General features: G+C 53.5%; 2 protein-coding genes across 2 annotated transcripts; one reads left to right on the plus strand and one right to left on the minus strand.

Annotated features, from left to right (window-relative positions):
• Nucleotides 1–44: 44 nt before the first annotated feature.
• Nucleotides 45–8,045, minus strand: PFKM (phosphofructokinase, muscle). The gene is made up of 22 exons (XM_033511508.1): nt 7,891–8,045; nt 6,961–7,034; nt 6,791–6,868; nt 6,305–6,494; nt 5,516–5,681; nt 5,395–5,439; nt 5,199–5,307; nt 4,948–5,043; nt 4,640–4,732; nt 4,419–4,544; nt 4,086–4,150; nt 3,944–4,007; nt 3,534–3,680; nt 2,721–2,791; nt 2,555–2,642; nt 2,239–2,391; nt 1,668–1,832; nt 1,510–1,571; nt 1,185–1,296; nt 949–1,048; nt 477–582; nt 45–379 (listed from the first exon to the last, which is right to left on the minus strand). The coding sequence occupies exons 1-22, from the start codon at nt 7,979–7,981 to the stop codon at nt 232–234; spliced, it is 2,349 nt and encodes a 782-aa protein (XP_033367399.1). The 5' UTR covers nt 7,982–8,045; the 3' UTR covers nt 45–231.
• A 2,058-nt stretch (nt 8,046–10,103) lies between these two features.
• On the plus strand, nt 10,104–18,694 carry SENP1 (SUMO specific peptidase 1). Its single transcript, XM_015615914.3, has 16 exons — nt 10,104–10,386; nt 11,032–11,104; nt 11,220–11,316; nt 11,857–11,992; nt 12,251–12,354; nt 12,513–12,748; nt 13,032–13,086; nt 13,244–13,282; nt 13,375–13,459; nt 13,864–14,016; nt 14,195–14,326; nt 14,756–14,959; nt 15,695–15,774; nt 16,170–16,254; nt 16,652–16,747; nt 17,492–18,694. The coding sequence occupies exons 1-16, from the start codon at nt 10,312–10,314 to the stop codon at nt 17,552–17,554; spliced, it is 1,713 nt and encodes a 570-aa protein (XP_015471400.1). The 5' UTR covers nt 10,104–10,311; the 3' UTR covers nt 17,555–18,694.
• The last annotated feature ends 455 nt before the right edge of the window (nt 18,695–19,149 follow it).

Genomic DNA, 19,149 nt, shown 5'->3' on the forward strand with positions numbered 1-19,149 from the left:
GTGGGATCCAGGTTTAGCTTTCCATGGATTCACAGAAATCTGGAGCACTTGGACAAACACTGAATTTATTGAAACATCTCAGTTTTGTGACTTAATCCTAAAAGCCTCAATTCATCATGCCATCGCTTGGGGACCACTTCTCAAAATCCCATAAAATCCCCAAAAAGCCAAAGGCTCTAGGAAAAGGGGATTTCTGGGGTTCCCCATGGCTGGCGGTGGCAGCTGTCCCTGTCACAGAGGGGCCTCGGGGACCAGGACCTTGCGGGTCAGGTGCTCCAGGTGTGCCGTCTCTGACGTGTCCAGCTCAGTGTTGTACTTGGCCAGGATTTTGAGGATGGGCCGCAGCCTCAACCACCACTGCTCCTTGGGGATGCGGTGCCTGAGGGGACAGGACAGGGGCAGGCTAGGGACATCCCTGGGGAGGGATCCCAGGCTTTGTCCCACCTTCCTAGGGCGGGGAAGGGAGGGACACGCACTCAAAATCCGTCTGCTGGCGCAGCTCGGCGATGGGCTGGAACACCAGGCTACGCTTGCGCATCCCCAGCAGGCACGCCGAGTCAGCCGTGTTGGCAAAGATCCGGCCTGGGAGGGACATGGGTATGTTTGGGAACATCCTGGAGGTGAGTTGGGAGTACTTGGGATCCTCCAGGGATATGGGAGGGAAGGCTGGGAATGTTTGGGAATCTTCTGGAACGGGGGAGCATCTGGGAGAAATTGGGAATGTTAGAGATCCTCCTGGAGCAGGGGTTGGGAATGTTTGGTATGCTCCATGGGAGGGTAGGTGTGGAATGTCTGGGACCTTCCAGGAGCATGGGAGGGGAGGTTGAGAATGTTTGGGATCATCCAGGGGTGGGGAACACCTCCTAGATTAAAATCTGCGGGAGGGCCTTTTGGGAACGTAAGGTCACTCTGGGGTCCCTTTGGGATCCCTGCTCCAGCAGCACCCACCATGCCGGGAGCACTCCTTGATCTTCCCAGTGATCCAGGCCACGGCCTTGGCGCCCATCTTGGTGCCAAAATTCCGGTCAAATGGAGTGGGGCTGCCTCCCTGCACCAGGAAAATCCAGGATGAGCTGGGGAAATCCCCCAAACCCTGATCCCATTCCTTGGAAAATCTCCCAAACCCCAGTCCTATTCCTGGGGGGAATTCTCAAACCCTCACCCCCTTCCCAGGGAATTCCCACCTGCTGCATGTGTCCCAGGACATTTTTCCGGCAGTCAAAGACCCCCTTGCCCTCCTCGGAGTAGAGGTTGTAGATGAAATCTGTGGTGTAATTCTCATTGCAGCGCTCGTTCCTACAGCAGGGACAGGATCAGGCCCAAATCCCACAATTCATCCCAAATAATTCCACTGATCCCAAACACCAGCACCACAGTGAGACCCCAAATCTTTCATCCCTAACCCAACACCACAGTGAGACCCCAAATCCCAAGATCCCAAACCCAATCCATCCCCATGGGAGTGACACGACGTCCCCCACAAGTCGCCCTGCCAAAGCCAGGGCCCACCTGAGCACAAGTCCCCTCTTCACCGTGGTCTTCATCTTCTCCGTCAGGTGGTCCACGTTGGCCTGCGGGGTCAGGAGGGGGATCAGGAATGGGGGCGGGAATGGAAACACACTCATTTCACACCAACTTGGTGACACTGGGGACAGGGCTGTCCCCACCTGCAGGTCACGGCTACTGAAGGGCTCCTCAAAGATGTAGGCAGCGTCGGCGCCTGCCGCCAGCCCGGCCATGGTGGCCAGGTAGCCACAGAAGCCGCCCATGGTCTCGATGATGAACACACGGCGCTTGGTACCCGCGGCTGACTGCTTAATCAGGTCACATGTCTGCAATGGGGACAGAATTTGGGGTCAGGAAAAGGGATTTAGGTCCAGGGGATTTGGGCTGCCCACTGCAGACTGCTTGATCAGGTCACACATCTGCAATAGGGCCGGGTTTGAGGACAGGGGATTGGGATGCCTACCACAGACTTCTTGATCAGGTAACATATCTGAAATGGGCAATTTGGGGTCAAGAAAAACGGTTTAAGGTCAGAGGTGTTAGGGGATTTCCCCTGGGGTGTCAGCATGGTGATGGTGGTGGGAGAAGTAAGTGCTTTGGGATCAGGTAAATTTGGGGACTTCCACTGGGGTTTCACTATGGTGATGGTGTTTGGGATATGGGATTTGGTGTCTGACCGTGGTGATGGTATTTGGGATGAGGGGGATTTAGGGGGAATATTTGGGGTCTCACAGTGGTGATGGTGTTGAGGGCGGTGTCGGCACCAATGCTGAAGTCAGAGCCGGGGACGTTGTTGGAGACGGTGGCGGGGACAATGCACATGGGGATGCAGAGCTCCTCGAAGCGTGCGCGGCCCTCCACCAGCTCCATGCCACCCATGAATGCCTGGGGGACAATGGGGACATCAAGGGACAATGCAGAGAGGAGAGGGACAGTGAGGACGCTGACCCCACCCTAACCATGCTCCCCTGACCACACCCCAGCCATGCTCTGACTGAGCTGCACTGACCACACCCTGCTGACCACACTCTGCCTACATCCCACTGACCTCAAAGCCGCCAATGATTACGAGTGCATGGATCCCAAACTTGCTGATGTTGGCGCTGATCTCCTCAAAATATTTCTTGGGCAGAGTCCTGGGAAGGGGAAACCCCCCTGGATGAGTCTGACCAGGGTGGGGACTCCAAATGACGCCACACAGGGTAGGGAGTCACCTCTTGGTGCCCAGTTTGGATCCCCCCAGCCCTGTCCAGCTGCCCACAGCATTCCAGCCAATCTCCTCCACCTGGGGGGTGAAACAGGGTTAATGGAGTGTGAGAAGGATCTGGGGTCACACGACATACCCTCAGCCCAATCAGGCCCTATCCCCTCATCATAATGTCCCCTGCCTCGGGGACAGCAGCAGATCAGACCCACAGAGGGGCAGGGGTTTGGACAGGGGTTAAACACCTCCATGCCGAGGAATTCCCATCCCTGCAGGGCCACAACTGCCCCTTCCCAGGCCCTTTTCTTGCAGCCTTTTCCCACAGGGATCTCCCCATTCCAAAATCCAACCCCTCAAATCCATCCTGCACTTCCAAAACTCTTTTCCCACCCTATTTTCCCACTAGGATCTCTCCATTCCAAAACCCTACCCTTCAAATCCATCTCCAATCCCTCAAACCCATCCTGCACTTCTCACCCCCCTCCCCCCCCTCCCCCTTTTCCCTACAGGTGTCTCACCAGCTCAAAATCCAGCCCTTCAAATCCATCATGCCCTGGCCACCCCTTTATCCAACAGGCATCTCCCCATCCCAACTCCCTTCCCCCATAGGATCCTCACCATCCCAAATGCCAGCCCTTTGAATCCATCCCAAACCCCATTCCCTTTAGGAATCTCCACATCCCAGACCCTTTCCCCACTCTTTTCCCACCCCAATTCCCCTCTGGACCCTCACCATGCTGAAGGCCACAGTCCCTCTAATCCATCCCAACCCCATTCCCAGTAGGATCTCCCCATGCTAACCCCATTCCCTGTAGGGTCTCACCATCCCAAAGGCCAGCCCCTCGAAGCCGTCGTGCACGGCGAGCATGCGGTGGCCGTGGATGAGGCCAATCCTCACTGTTGCCCGCACAGCCGCATTCATCCCCGCAGCTGGAGCGCCCACGTTCATCACAGCCACTGTGTACCCACTCTGGGGACAGGGTCAGGGACACGGGGACAGGGGTCAGTGGGCCTTGGGGACAGCAGTGGATTGGGGTTCCCTGGGGCAGCCCTGGGGACAGTGGTGGAATTGAGGTGTCCTGGGGAGGGATTGGGGTGGGTTTGGGGTGTCCTGGGTGAGATTGGGATTGGATTGGGGTGGTTTCCATCCCTGGGGTGTCCTGGGATGGAATTGGGGTGTCCTGGGGTGGGATTTGGATGTTCCAGGTCAGGCCCCTCCCCAGTGTCCCCTACCTTGGTGGCAGGTGGGCGGATGTGAGCCAGCAACTTGTAGACATTCCAGTTGTTCTGGAAGCTCCTAAAAATTGGGGAAATTGGGGGTTTGGGACATTTTGATGCTGGGGTCCAGGGACAGGGAAAGGGAGGTGCCACCTACCGGCCCCGCAGCTTCACTGCATCCTCGAAGCGTCCCTCATTCATGGCTGTGGTGACATCCTTGGTCTGGGGGCACAGAGGGGGATTGGGGTGGGATCTGTCCCTGGGGTGGGATTGGGGTGTCCTGGGGTGGGATCAGGGTGTCCTGGGTGGGACTGGAGTGTTTTGGGAGTGATTTGGGTGGGATTAGGGTGGAATGGGACATCTTTGGGAAGGATTGGGGTGTCCTGGCATGGGATCCATCCCTGGGGTGGGACTGGGGACATCTCAGGTGTGACAACCATCCCTGGGCTGGGTCTGGGGCCACTCTCAGTGTCCCCTCATCCCTACTCACCACCTGGACGCACTCCATGAGGGGCAAACGCACGGCCTGGTTGCCAGACAGACTGACCACGCAGGCTGGTGTGTCTGGTGTCCCCTCCAACAACGCCATCACAGCCTCCACACCCATCCTGCTGGCCTGAGGGGACACGGTGGGTGTCACCTCCCAAGGGGGGCTGTCAGTCACCTCCAGGTCCCCTTGTTTGGGGCTGGGGTGAGGAAGGAGGTGCCCACCAGGATGCGGTCGAAGGCTGAGGGGGTCCCTCCACGCTGGACGTGGCCCAGGATGGTCACCCTGGTGTCATACCCCAGACGTTTCACCACCAGCTGTGGGGACACAGGAGAGTTTCGGGACTGGCCCCAAAAAGGGGCGGGGGGGGGGGGGGGGGGGGAGGCAGGGAGCACTGCTGCATCTGATGACAAACTGGTTAAGTCTTCATTTGGTCACTCCTCCCTGCAAATCAATACCAATTAAAAAAAGGGGGGGGGGGGGGGGCAGGGGAGAACGGATTGTTTCCCCGTGTTCCCCCATCCCCACTCACATTCTTGATGTCGTCCGAGGTGATGGGCTTGCCGTGCTTGTCGATGGCACCCTCGGCCACAATGATGATGTTGAGCCTGGAGCCACCGTCACGGGTCTGGGGGAACACAGGGGTAACAACAGGGATAGGGACAGGGGGAGATCCTCTCTCCATCTTTCTCCCATCCATCCATCCATCCATCCATGCATCCCTGTGTCCATCTCTCCCTCCCTCCCTGTGTGTCCACCCCTGTGTCCATCCCTCCCTCCCACCTCAGTCAGCCTCCTGCACAGGTGCTCCTCCCAGTCATCCTTGGGGGGTGACTCGGGGATGAAAACCCAATCGGCGCCGCAGGCCAGGGCTGTGATCAGTGCCAGGTACCTGAAACAGGGCCAAAAACAGCTTTTGAGCCACTTCCCCCAATTTTTGGGGTAACAAAAACCCCTCCCAAATGCCTTCAGGACATACCCACAGTGCCGGCCCATCACCTCCAGCACGAAAGTCCTCTGGTGGCTGCAGGGACAAGAAAGTGTCATTCACCCAAAACAGGGACACCGGGGCTTGGGGACAAAAAGGGTGTTCCTGTCACCTCTGCGCCGTGGTGGTGATGGCATCCACGATCTCCATGATGCGGTGCAGTGCTGAGTCGGTGCCAATGGTCATGTCAGTGCCACAGAAGTCATTGTCGATAGAGCCCACCATGCCCACGATGTTCAGGTAGCTCGAGCGCTGCGCCTCCTCTGCCGTGATGCCACCTGGGGAAAGGGTGGGCAGGAGGGGGATGTCACCCCCAGATGGTCACTCGGGGGGTAGAGGTGTCACACAGATTGTTAGGGAGGAAAACGCTCAACTTTGGGTGACAAAACCCCATATTTTTGTGTAGGACACCTTGATTTTGCAACTAAAACTCCTTTGTAATCAAACCTTTCCATACCTGGTCCCTTTTCCTGATGTGGGACCTCCCCAGAATGTCCCCTCAGAGGGAAGCGGTGCCACAAATCTCCGTTTTGGGGGAAAACTCTTGAAGTTTTGACTGCCACATCCTGATTTTTTGAACCACACCCTCTTTTCCCTCTGTGCCCCCCCGCCTTAAGACATCTTCAATAGTGCTCCAAACCTCCATAATTAGGGGGGAAAAAACAATTTTTTAGTTTGATTTGGAACCAAACCTTTCCACACTCCCTGGTCCCTCTGTGTTCCCCCTCCAAAGTGTCCCCGAGAGGAGCAAAGGTGCCCTAAACTTCCATAATTAGGGGGGAAAACCACATTTTTGTGCGCCAAACCCCGAATTTTCATTTGATTTTAAACCCAAACATTTCTCTTTTGACTCCTACCCTTTCTCTGCCCCTCTCCCTCACCCCGGGATGGCCCCCCGTACCTGTTTTGAGCAGCTCTGCCAGCAGCCCGCCCCACTCGGCGCGGAAGGTGTCGGCGCCGGTGAGGCTGCCGTCGCCGCCGATCACGCACAGGTTGGTGATGCCACGCTTGGCCAAATTCCGCGCGGCGCGAAGTCGCCCCTCGCGCGTGCGGAAATCCTGGCAGCGCGCGCTGCCGATCACCGTGCCGCCCTGCGGACGGCGGGGGTGGGTGGCCTTGGGGCTGTCTGTCTGCTCATTCCTCTGTCCGTCCACCCATCCCACCCCTGTGTCATCCCCGTGTCCGTCCCCGTGTCCATGCCTGTGTTCGCCCCTCCCTCCCTCCCTCCCCCCGTCCCCCCGTCCCAGCTCTGGTTTTGGTTCATTTTCTGCAGAGCCTGGGCTCAGACTGGGACTAGTGAGGAGCACACCCAGTGCCCGCCCTGCCCGGGAAGGGATCCCCCAGTGTCCCCCTGTCCCCCCGCCCCGTCCCTGTCTGTGTCCCTCACCAGCTGCAGCATGCTGGACACGCTGTCCCACGTGGCCTCCTTGATGTGGTCGCCGCCGTCCACCAGGCCCTGGTAGCCCTGGGGGGACAGAGTGGACAGTAGTTAAATGATACCTTTTCCCAAATTTAGGGACGAGGACGCGGGATTTTGGGATTGAGGCTGGCACTGACCTCACACACGAAGAACACCCTGGCCCCGGTGTAGATCCCCACGCGCACCACGGCGCGCACGGCCGCGTTCATGCCTGTGGGACACCGCGGTCACACTGTCACCCCCACCAAACAGATTCAGGGACATCCCCAAAGTTGTCACCTCCCCCCCATTCAGCCCTGCAGCTGCCACCCCCAGGGGACACCCCCAAAACCACCCTCAAAGCTGTCATCCCCATCTCCCCCCCAGCTGCCACCCCCCTGAGAACACCCCAAATCCATTCTCCCCACCCCCTCACGTCTCCCCCCTTGCAGCTGCCACCCCCTGGGTTATTTTTGCCCTGGTGACCTTTGGTGGCAGCGCCTGACACAGGTGACAAACTTGGCGGGGGAGGGGACACTCCGGGGGGGCCCCCTGGCTTGGCACCCCTCCCCCATGTCCGTCTACCCCCCATCTTTTGGACCCCCAGAAAAATCCCAAATTTAGGGATGAATTCTTAGAATTTTGGGCAATCCTGAGTGTTTTGGTTCAGTGCCAAAGTGCCACCGGTGTCTCCTTGGAGTCCCCTCCCCGAATTTTGTCACCGCTGTTATCGCAAAACTCCCCCGGAGCTCTGCTCGACCCCAAAATTCCCCCCAAGGTCATTCCCAAAACCTCAATCCAGGGAAAACCCCAATGATTGTGGGTTCAAAATCCCGATTTATACCCCAAAAGGAGCGGGTTTAGGGATTTGGGGGGAATTTTGGGAATATTTGGGGCAGGGGTTTTGGGTTCCCAGGGATTTCGGGTTCCAGGGGGATTTGGAAAGTTTTGGCGGGAGGGGAGTGGGGAGAAATTCTGGGGGATTTGTGGGGATTTATAGGGATCTGGGGCAGGGTTTTGGATCCCGGGGATTTTGGGGTCACGGGGATTTGGGATCCTGGAGATTTGGGGGGTCGGGGTCCCCTTACCCTGCGCGTCCCCCCCGGAGGTGAGGACGGCGATGGCTTTGCCGACCCCCAGGGTCTCGGTGTGCCGGGATCCCTCAGGGCTCGGTGGCATTTTCCTGCCTGGAAAAAATCGGGAAATTCGGGCGAATCCCAAGGCGGGAAGAACGGCTCTGTCCCTCCGGGTGGCGCTGCCAGCGCAGAGTGGCACCGCTGGGGGAGGAACACGGGGACAGGGACACCGGGACAGCCCTGCTGCCACCGCCAGGACACTCCCGCCCCGGGGGGGGTGCTCTGGGGGGGACTCCTTACTGGGGCCAGTTTGTCTTCGTTACTGGTCCCATTCTCTATTCCCTGTTGACGCCAGTCTGTCCTTACTGATCCCAGTCTGTCTTTACTGGTACCAGTTTGTCCTCCTTACTGGTGCCAGTCTGTCTTTACTGGTGCCAATCCTGTGTCCTTACCGGGGCCAATCTGTCTTCACTTGTCTCAGTCCCTGTTCCCAGTGGGAGCTGCTGTGTCCTCCTTACTGGTTCCAGTTTGTCTTTATTGGTCCCAGTGTGCATACCCCGTGGTCACTGGTCTGCTCTCTTTACTAGTGCCAATTTATCCTCCTTACTGGTGCCAGTCTGTTCTTCCTGGTTCCAGTCCATATTCCCTGTGGGAGCTGCTCTGCACTTCTTACTCGTGCCAGCCTTCCTTCCTGATTGGTCCCAGTCTGTCCTTACTGGTGCCAGTTTGTCCTCCTTACTGGAGGGCTGGTGCCACACGGTCCTTTACTGGTTCCAGTCTGCATTCCCTGTTCGTCCCAGTTTCTATTCCCTGTGGTTACTGGTCTGCCCTCCTTATTGGTCCCAGTCTGTGTTCCCTGTGGACTTGTTCTGCACTCCCCACTGGTTCCAGACTGCTTTCCTTACTGGTCCCAGTTCCCATTCCCTGCCGCTGCCTCTGCGGGGTCCGGTTTTCCTGCCGGTCCCAGTCCCTGTTCCCTGATGATTCCAGTACCTCTCCCTGACCAGTTCCAGTACATCGCCGGTCCCAGTCCGGGGCCGTTACTAGTCCCCGTCGCTGTTCCCAATGAGATCTGCTCTGTTTTCCTTACTGGTCCCAGTCCCCGTTCCCTGCCGCTGCCTCTCCCGGCTCCAGTTCAGAGCCGGCTCCGGTCCGCGGGCGTTACTGGTCCCCATCCGGGGCCGTTACTGGTGCCAGTCCCCACTGCCCACTGGGAGCACTGACCTGCGGAGCGCCGCCGGCTCGGGGCGGGGGGGAGGAAAGACAGGAGGAGGAGGAGGAGGAGCGCGGCCAAGGAGAGGGCGGCCGGGGCCAGGAACCGACCCAGCCCCGGGGACAGCACCGGAGACACCGGGAGCACCGTCATGGCCCGGGAACAGTTCCGGGGACAGCTCGAACAGCGCCACCATGGCCCGGGGACACGGGCTGGGCCCTGGGAGTGGCGGCGGGGAGCGGTGTAACGGGATCGGGGTAACGGGATCGGCCGTGATGGGATCGGCCGTAACAGGAGCGGCTGTAATGGATCAGAGTAATGGGATCGGCTGCAGGGACCGGCTATTATGGGATTGACTGTAATGGCATTAGCTATTATGGGATCGGCTGTAATGGGATTTGCTGTAGAGTCCAACTACTGTGGGATTGACTCTAACGGGATCGGTTCTAATGGGATCCTTTATTATGGAATTGGCTGTAACAGTTTCGGATGTAGGGACCAGCTGTAACAGGACTGACCACAGGAAGAAACTGGAATGGATCAGCTGGAATGGGATCGATTGCAGGGACCAGCTGGAATGGGGTACACACATAGAGAGTGACCCCCTGTACGATGACATCCCCACAGGGTGATGCCTTATGGGGATCCATATTCCACCCACCCCCCTCCCCCCAACAGGGTGACACCCCTATAGGGTGACCTGCACACCCCCCGCCCGGGGTGACCATGGTCCTCAAAGGGTGACCATCACCCCCAGGGTAATCCCCTATAAGGTTACAGACCCCAGAGAATGACATCCCCACAGAGTCATTCCTATAGAGTCACATCCCCTAGACAATGACAACCCCGCAGGGTGATCCCTTTAGGGTCACAGCCCCGTCCAGGGCCACCTCTCCGCTGCCACTTTGGACCTCCAAGCCGCCAGGGGCCGGTCCCTTCTCCAAGCAGCGCGCCGCTCGCTCCCTGATCTTCACACCATTTCCGGCGGCGCCTAACCCCTGGCGTTCACTTCCGCTTCCGCCGCCTCCTCCTCGCTGCCGCCGCCGAGCCCGGGAGAACCGCGCGCGCTCGGGACGCTTCCGGTCCCACTTCCGCTTCCGGTTGACCGACCGGGCCGGCTGAGGGGAGCGAAGCGGCGGCGGCTCCGCTCCCGGAGCAGGCTCCCGGCGGCTCCTCGCACCGGCCCTTCGCCGTGCCCGGTTCTGGCGGCGCTGCCCCCGATGAGGATGGAGGCCCGGGAGGCGGCGCGGGCCCGGCCCGGTTCGGCCTTCAAGGGCTTGGTCGCCGAGAGCAAGGTGCGGAGCGGGGCAGCGGCCGGGGGGCTGCGCCATTCCCGGGCCCCTTTTCTTTCCCACGGGGCCGGAGCCCCCGACTCCTTCCCTCATGGAGTTACGACAGGGTTTGCGCGGGAAGCTGATTTTGGGAATGTTTGGGACAATTGCCCCATCCCAGGGTGCTCCTGCGACACTTCCAGCCACGGTTTCTGTGGAAAACAACCTGAAGACCCCAAAAGTCGAATCCCAAACCCGTTTTGGCGTTTTTCCGCTTCCTGGCGTGGGAATTCTGCCTGGAATTTGCCTGGAATGGGGAGCCCACGTGTGGGATCCACGCCGGAGCTGCCGGCAGAGCTGCGAAATTCAGGATTTTTCCATAAATTCTCTCTATAAAATATGGGAGTTGTGCGTTCTGGGATTTCTGACCTTTAGGAGCTGTGAATTTGGGAGTTAGGAATTTTAGGAATTGTGAACTTCAGGACTTTTGCGTTTTGGGAGCTGTGATCATTAGGACATGTGACCTTTAGGAATTGGGAATTCCTGCCACCATTCCCAACCAACCCCGGGAACACCTTTCCTTTATCCCTATAATTTTCCTGGATTCCTCCCTGACGTTTTCCCACTTTTAACTAAAATATAGGAATTTTCCCCACTTTTTTTCCCCAGTTATTCCCCCCCAAACTCAGCAGCTTCTCCTGCCCTGCCGGGAACTCCTCCTGCTCCCTCAGCTACATCCCAGGTGAGTTTTCCCTCTGGAATTTGGGATTTGGGGCTGTTTTCCCTAAAAACAACCCCGGGAGAAGGGGAAATTGTTGCGGTTTTTTTTGAGGAATTCCTGGTGTTTTTCCCCTTAGAAATTCCTGAAAGGTTCCCAGGAGCCAATGGGCAGTGGAGGAGCTCCAAGCCCCGTGGGAGCCGAGGCTCATTCCTGGAGACACGGAAAAATTCCAGGTGGGTATGGCAGATTCTGGATTTCCAGGTTTTATTTGATAATTTAGTGGGGGGGTTTATTTAGGATTTTGGAGTTTTGTGATTTGAGGATTTTTGGGGAATTGTATTTTGGGATTTTTTTGGGATTCTCGGGATTATTTTGGGGATTTTGATTTCATATATTTGGGGATTTTTGGACAGGTTTTATTTGGGATTCTGGTTATTTGGGGGACGATTTTTGAGATTTTTTTGTGGGGTTGGGGATTCTTGGCATTTCATTTTATTTGGGAGTTTTGAACAGGGTGGGATTTTTGGGATTTATTTTGGGGTTTGGGGATTTTTTTTTTTTTTTATTTCTGGGTTTTATTTGGGTTTTGGGAAGGGAGGGTTGGGGATTTTATTTGGGATTTTGATGATTCTCTGGGGGATTTTTGGGGGGTTTTATTTGGAATTTTGGGCATTTCATCTGTCCTTTTGTGCCATGTTTTGTGATTTTATTTGTGATTTTGAATCTATTTGTGGGATTTACAACAAACCTGAGGTGCTTTTCTCTCCATCCAGTGGGAATTCCAGCACTTTTGGGGGAAAATCCGCCCTCCACGGAGCCTCTTTCCCTCTCAAGCCAGCCCTGAGCCCCTCCTGGAGTCGCCGCAGCCCCAAGAAGGCCCCGCGGCGCTTCCTGAGCACGGCAGAGGAGGTGATGGGGCTGGGAATGAGAAATCTGAGGAAATCCCAGGGTTTCCTGGGATCAGGGGTTCAGGCAGAGCTGGGGGCACTGCTGGGGTTAAATGTGAAATTCTTGGGGTTTTCCAGCCCTAAATCCCAATTCTTTAGAGTTTTTCTCATTGGCTGCCTTCATGGAATCCCACCAGACCCCTGAATTTGGGGGAAGTCTCTCGGGATTAGTGAATCCCAAGATTTTGACAGGAGTTTTTTCCATGGTCTTTCCCTGCAGACAGTGCGGGAGGAGGAGCGGGAGATTTACCGGCAGCTGCTGCAGATGGTGACTGGGAAGAGATTCTCCAGCTGCAAACCCTCCCCACTGCTGCCCTTCCAGCTGTGAGTTGGGAATATCTCAAAAAACCCTCCCCAAATCCCTCAAAATCACCAAAGACCCTGCCCAAATCCCATATCTCTCCAAAACCTCTTCCCTAATCCCAAATCTCCGGTCTTTTCCTGGGAATTTCCCTAACTGAGGTTTTGTTTTTTTTTTGCAGCTCCCGCTGTCCCCGTTCCAGCCCCTCCCTGCCCCAAGAGGCTCCCAGGGATGATCCCGAGGCGCTGGAAAGTCACAAAACTCCGGGTCCTGTTCAGTGTCCCACGCAGCTGCCCCAGAATTCCCAAAATCCCCCCCTGGGCCCCTCTTCAGGGTTTCCTGGGGGGTTCCAGCCCCGGAATTCCATGGCCCCGCAGCAGCAGGAGGAGGAGCCTGTGGCCGGGGCGCAGAGTGAAGGTAAAGATTCCCAAGAATTCCAGGAAAATAGCCCCAAAAACTGCAAAAAGTCCCCCCAAAATCCCAAATAAAACAAAACAAATCCCCCAAAATATCCCAAAACCCCAGATGAATCCCAAAAATTCCCCAATTCCCAAACAAAATGAAAACCAAATTCTAAATAACCCCAAATCCTGGGAAAGGTATTTAAATTCCCTGGCCATTCTGGGGTTTTTATTTGGGATCAGGCAGGATTTGGGGTGGGAATCGAGGGGGACAAAATTGCCATTTTTCCCATTTTTAGGGTCAGATTCTGTCATTTTGCTCAAGGTCAAGGATTCCAGGACTCCAGCTCCAAGGTGAGGGGTGGGAAATGGGGGAATTTTGGGGCAATTTTGAGGGACACAGGGAGGTGACAATGAAGAGGGACAGGGTGAAAATTTGGGAAATGAGGGAATTCTGGGGAAATTCTGGGATTTTTGGTCAGTTCCAACCCTTCTTTCTCCCACTTTCCAGCCTCCCCTTCTTCCAGGCAGAGCTATGGATCAAAGAGCTGTGAGTCAATATCCCCTGCTGCCTTTTCCTGGGAAAAACCAAAATCCTGATGTTTTAAATCAATTTTTCCATGAAAATTCTGGCTTTTCCAGGACCAGTGTTTATGATTCCCGAGCCAGAGAGAGGTGGAGGCAGATTGAAGAGCAGAAAGCTCTGGCCCTGCAGCTCCAGAGCCAGGTGAGAATTACATGGAAAAACATTCTGGACTGGGAAAATTAGGGGAAAAAAGGTGGAAAAAACAGGAAAAATCAACTTTTTTCAGGCCTTTGTGCTTTCCAATCCTGGAATAAACAGCAAGGAAAAGAGGGGATGTTGTTCCAGATTGGAAATTATGGGAAATTTTGGTACTGGGAGGGTGGTCAGGGCATGGAAAAGGGGTCAGAATCCATGGAAATGGGGAAAAAATGCAGGTGTGACACTTGGGGACAGGGTTGGTTGGCTCTGGAAAGGTTAATTCTGTGATCCTGGCGGTTTTTCCCAAACGTCTTGGTCCCAAATCCTCCTTTTCCCCAATCCCAAATGTCTCCCTGAGGAGAATCCCTGATCCCAAACCTCTCATTCCCAAATCTCTGCTATCGCAGCGTCTCCAGGAGCGGGAGCGCTCTGTGCAGGACTTGGTGGATCTGCACCTCCGAGTACCCCTGGAGAAGGAGATCCCGGTGTCCGTGGGGCCGGAGGGACCGGAGCGTGCCCGGGCGGGCCAGGGAGACGAGGAATTCCCTGAGATCACCGAGGTGCGGCTGGTGGCCAGGAGAAAGGGAAATGTTAACGGAGTTTCTGAGGGTGGGCACAGGAATGGAGCCCTGCGCCCTCAGGCCATTGAATTTGTGGTTTAAGGGGGAAAGAATAAATTTGGGATTAAATCCTTGGGGATTTGGGGTCAGGAAAAGCAGGAATTCTGCCTCCCCACAGGAAATGGAGAAGGAAATCAAGAGCCTTTTCCGAGGAGGGAACCAGGACGAGGTGCTGAGCGAGGCTTTCCGCCTGACCATCACCAGGAAGGACATCCAGACCCTCAACAACCTCAACTGGCTCAACGACGAGGTGAAAACCCCAAAATTCCCCATTCTCCACCAGTTCCAGCAGCTTGGAAGGGAAAAGTGGATGGGTTTGGTGTGGGCTGGGATTCCCACCCTGGAGTAGTAAATCCATGGGGAAAGCTCTATAAAATAAAAATAGTTTATGTGGGGAATTAATGATGGTGGGAAGATGGGGGTTGATGTGAACAGGGAAAACAACAAATAAATACAGACTTAAATAAAGGCAGATTCCTAAAAATCCTTGGATTTTTCTGGAATGTTTTAATAATATGGAGCTACTACAAACCTCTCTGGGTTTTTTGAAGGTTTTAATGCAATTTCTGCTTTTTGGGGGCTTGTTCCCAAACTTTACACAGGGCCACAAATCTAATAAAATAAATAAAAATGTATAAAATAATCAAAAATCCTGTCTATTTTCCCTTTCTTTTGCCAGATCATCAATTTCTACATGAATTTGCTGATGGAGAGGAGCAAGGAGAAGGATTTGCCCGCTGTCCATGCCTTTAACACCTTTTTCTTCACCAAATTAAAGACTGCGGGGTACCAGGCTGTGAAAAGATGGACAAAAAAAGTGGATATTTTCTCTGTGGATCTGCTCCTGGTGCCCATCCACCTGGGAGTGCACTGGTGCCTGGCTGTGAGTGCCTGCACTATCCCGAAAAATCCTCGCTTTGGGATTTAGGGACTGAATGTTGTTGGTTTTGGGTGATGCTGAAGGGAAAAGTTGGTGTTTGTGGCTCAAATCTGAGTTTAAAGGGAAATATAAGGCTAGGAACAGCTTTTTGTGGCGTTTTTCGTCCTTAAATTCAGCCTGGAGATCATTTAATGGAATTTATTCCCTTGGGAAGATCTGATTTCCCCGTTCCCACCAGGTCCCAGTGCCACAGGATCTTGTTAGAGAGATTTAGGCCACAGATATTTCACTTTCCCCCCTCCTTTGTCCCATCCCCTCCCTTGGCTCCTGCAGGAATTTTCAGGTCCTTTAGCAAAAGCATCCTCAATTTATTAATTCCTGCTTAAATTGTTAATTAATTCCACAGAAAAGAGGTAATTTCCAGCACAAACGATGTGGGAATGGGGAGGGCAAGCATCGAAAACCACCCAGACTGGGGCTTGGAAAGGAGGGGCAAAATCACTGTAAACCTGTGGGAGGAATATCAGGAATAACAACAATAGTAAATAATAGTAAGTCATAATAAATAATAATATTAGAGGCTGATTGAGACTTTCAGTGATTAAAAACACAGCAGGAAACGGGGATTTTTGAGGAAAATCCTTCCCTGGTGTGAAATAATCTGAATTTTTTTTTGCTGGCAAGGAGAATTCATGATTTATTTTTTTTTCCCATTTTAAAGAATCTTTCTCTGTACAGGTTGTGGATTTCAGGAAAAAAACCATCACCTACTACGATTCCATGGGGGGGATCAACAGTGAGGCCTGCAGGATCCTACTGTGAGTAAAATCCCTTCCCTGGGAAAATCCCATTCCTGCTTCCCTGATTTTGGGAGCAGCGACTGCCCATTTGTGGGCCCTTTTTGGTCATTTTTTTGGGCGCCTTTAGGTTCATTTTTGCTTCCTTTTTCAGGCTCATTCTCCCCTTCCAGGACCTGGAAAATTCCTGCTCTTTCCTGGAATTCTCTTCCACAAATCCCCGGAATTCTTTCACTTTTTTTTTTTTTTTTTTTTCTCATGAGATTTGGCCTCTCCTGATCCAATTTTACATTTTGGGGAGGGGATTAGTTTATAAATCCCACCCCTGAATACCTTTGGGAATGGCCAAACAGAGAAAGACCTCAGAATTCCCATTTTTCCATGAATTCCAGCTTTTCTTGCTCCTTTTCCCACAGGCAGTACCTGAAACAGGAAAGTTTGGATAAGAAAAGGAAGGAATTCGACACCAATGGATGGGCCCTGCTGAGCAAGAAGAGCCAGGTTTGGACACCCCAGAACTTCAAAAAAATTTGGGGTTTCCTTGGATTCCCGGCCCTTTTTTGGGCCCCTTTCCCCTCAGGGCTTTGTGGGAAGGAGGGAATAAATCCCAGGTCTTGATAGAGGAAATCTTCCATAAGGATGAGATCAAGGGGAAGGGTTTAGGTGGGATTTGGGGAAGGTGAAAATGCAAGAAATACTGGAATTCTGGGACCTGTGCAGCCCAAAAATTTCTGGAATTCTGGAATAAACCTTTCTGGGTTTACCAGCAGCAGGTTCCACTGGAATTTCCCCCAGATTTCACTGGGGTGTCAGGCATTTTGAGGATTTTCCTGGCCTGGGGGTTTGGGGGATGGGGGAATGTGGGAATTTGGCAATGTTGATTCCTGTTTTTCCACAGGAGATCCCGCAGCAGATGAACGGCAGCGACTGCGGGATGTTTGCCTGCAGATACGCCGAGTGCATCTCCAAGGACAAACCCATCAACTTCACCCAGGTACCTGCACTCCAGGGGCTGCAATTCCCACATTCCCAGATTCCCTGGCTTGCAGACCCCCAGGGCCAGGAGAATCCCAAAAATCCCCAAAATTCCAGTGAAGTTTGGTGGAAACTCCAGCATTGCTCATTGCCCAATCCCAAGGAAATCCCATTTTATTTGCCATTTCCAGCCCCTCACAGGGAATTGTCCCCAAATCCCTGTCGCAAGTCTGTGGGAAAATCCCCCAGTGCCAGGGAAAATCCCCAAAGTTCCCCCCAAAATCTGGCACAAATCCCCCATTCCTCCCCAAAATCCCAAGAAACTCCTGGGTTATTCCCCATTCCCAACCTCCAGGATTATCCCACTTCCTTCCTCCAGCATTCCCAGATCCCAACATTCTCAAATCCCCTCAGGTCCCAGACCCCCAGGGCCAGGAAAACTCAAAATTCCCCAAAATCTCAGCAAAATCTGAGATAAATTTCAGACATTTCTTGCCTGAGTCCCAAGAAATTCCCACTTTTTCCCTCACAAATCCCAATTTTTTCCACAAAAATTCCCGTTTTCCCCACATAAATCCCAATTTTCCGCTCACAAATCCCGTTTTTTCCCCTGAAATTCCCACTTTTTCCCTCATTCCCACAACCCCAAAGCCCCAAATTTCCTCCTTTCCCCCAGTTTTCCATGGGGAAAAAAGCGTGAATCCACTCCTGGACGAGCAAACCCTGACCAAAATTCCCATTTCCCCCCCCCAAATTTACAAAGCAACATATGCCCTACTTCCGAAAGAGGATGGCCTGGGAAATCCTGCACAGGAAGCTCCTCTGATGCCGGAAAAGCCCCGAAATTCCATGGACTTGGATCAGAAGAATCCCAGGATTCTCCTCGGGATGCAGCCAGGGAACTCCGGGTCCTGCTGTTCCCAAACCGCCCCCCTCCAGATTTGGGGGGGAATAGAAAAGTTTGGAAGCACAGCTGGGATTTCTTGGAGTTTTTTTTCCCTCTTTCTTGAGATTCTGGAATGGATTGTCCCACTTTTCCGTCTGCCAGGATGGGGAAATTTGGGAATTTTGGGGTTTTTGGAGCTGGATTTTTGGGAAAAGGGAGTTGCCTCCATGCATTTGGGTTGAAAAAATTCAGATTTGGGAAAAACGGGAAGGGTTTGGTTCTGGAGGGATTTTTTGGGGATCAGTCCCATTTTTTCCACCTCATTGCCAAAGTTTGGGGATTCTATCCATGGGAAAACCTGGATTGGGAAAATTCCTGCTTAAATCCCTTTTTTCCCGATTTTTCTTCCCAAATTCCCACTTTTTTGCACCGTTTTTTCCGGGATTAAGCATTGGAATGCCAGAGTTCCTCTGGATTCATACCCAAACTTTGCTTTTCTGAGGGATAAACCCCAAAATCTGGGATTTTTGGAGAATTTTTGGGAATTTTCTCCTCCCTTTCAAGCTGATTAATCCCAGCAGCTTTTGTTGCTTTTTCCAGCTGTTTTTCCCACTTTCTCCAGGAAAAAAAATCCCTCCCAAATCCCAGGAACTGCAGAACTGTGGGAAAAGCCCCAAAATCCTGTAATCCCTCCAATCTTTCCCAAAAAAACCCAGGATTTGTTTGGGGACCTTTTCCCACCCTGGATTAATTTATTCCCTTTTTTTTTTTTTGAGTTTCCCAAGCCTCTGGATTTGCTTTTCCTGGTGGAAAAGAAGATTTTTAAGAAGAAAAGTGGGAAAACATCCCAAATTTTTGTATTTTCCCTCTCCTACAGGAGCTGGGAATTTTTTCTATTTTTCCCGAGTTGGGAGCTGAAGTTTTGTACCAAATTCCTGAATTTTTGGAGCCCTTTTTCCCGGTCTTTCCCAGCCCTTTTGTCCCTTTGGATCCCAAATTCCCTCCCCTCTTTTATACCAGGTTCGTTTCCTACTTTTTTTATCTTTTATTGGAATTAAAGATCTGAAAAAAACCCTGGAATTTTCCTGCATTTTGTGCTCATTGGGTGGGAATCTCAGGAAAAAGGTTTGGGGTTGTTCGTCCTCGGCCGAAGAAATCTGGGAAAGTGCCCCAAAATGTGGGGAAGATTCCTCCAAATCCATCAGAAAATGACCCCAAATTCCACAGGAACCCCCTCGCATCCTGTCAAGAATTCCCTCCCCTGCTCCAGGTGACAAAGGGTCCCTTCACGCCCCTGCCCCCCTGCTGGATCCATTGCTATTTTTACAAAACTTCCCAGAAAAAGCTGAGTTTTGGGATAAAAGCGCCTTTGTGGGGCGGTGGTTGGGGTTGGCAATGGCTGGGCCGGGCAAACGTCGGCTCTCCCAGGAATCCCGGGATTCCAAAAATCCAGAGACATTTGGGACATGGAGACCCCTGGGCTGTCCAGGAGAGACAGTGCCACCCTGAAAACCGGGGAAACGCCCCAAAATCCC

This window comes from Parus major, unplaced genomic scaffold (genome assembly GCF_001522545.3).
Source record: "Parus major isolate Abel unplaced genomic scaffold, Parus_major1.1 Scaffold299, whole genome shotgun sequence".
Classification (NCBI taxonomy): Eukaryota; Metazoa; Chordata; class Aves; order Passeriformes; family Paridae; genus Parus; species Parus major.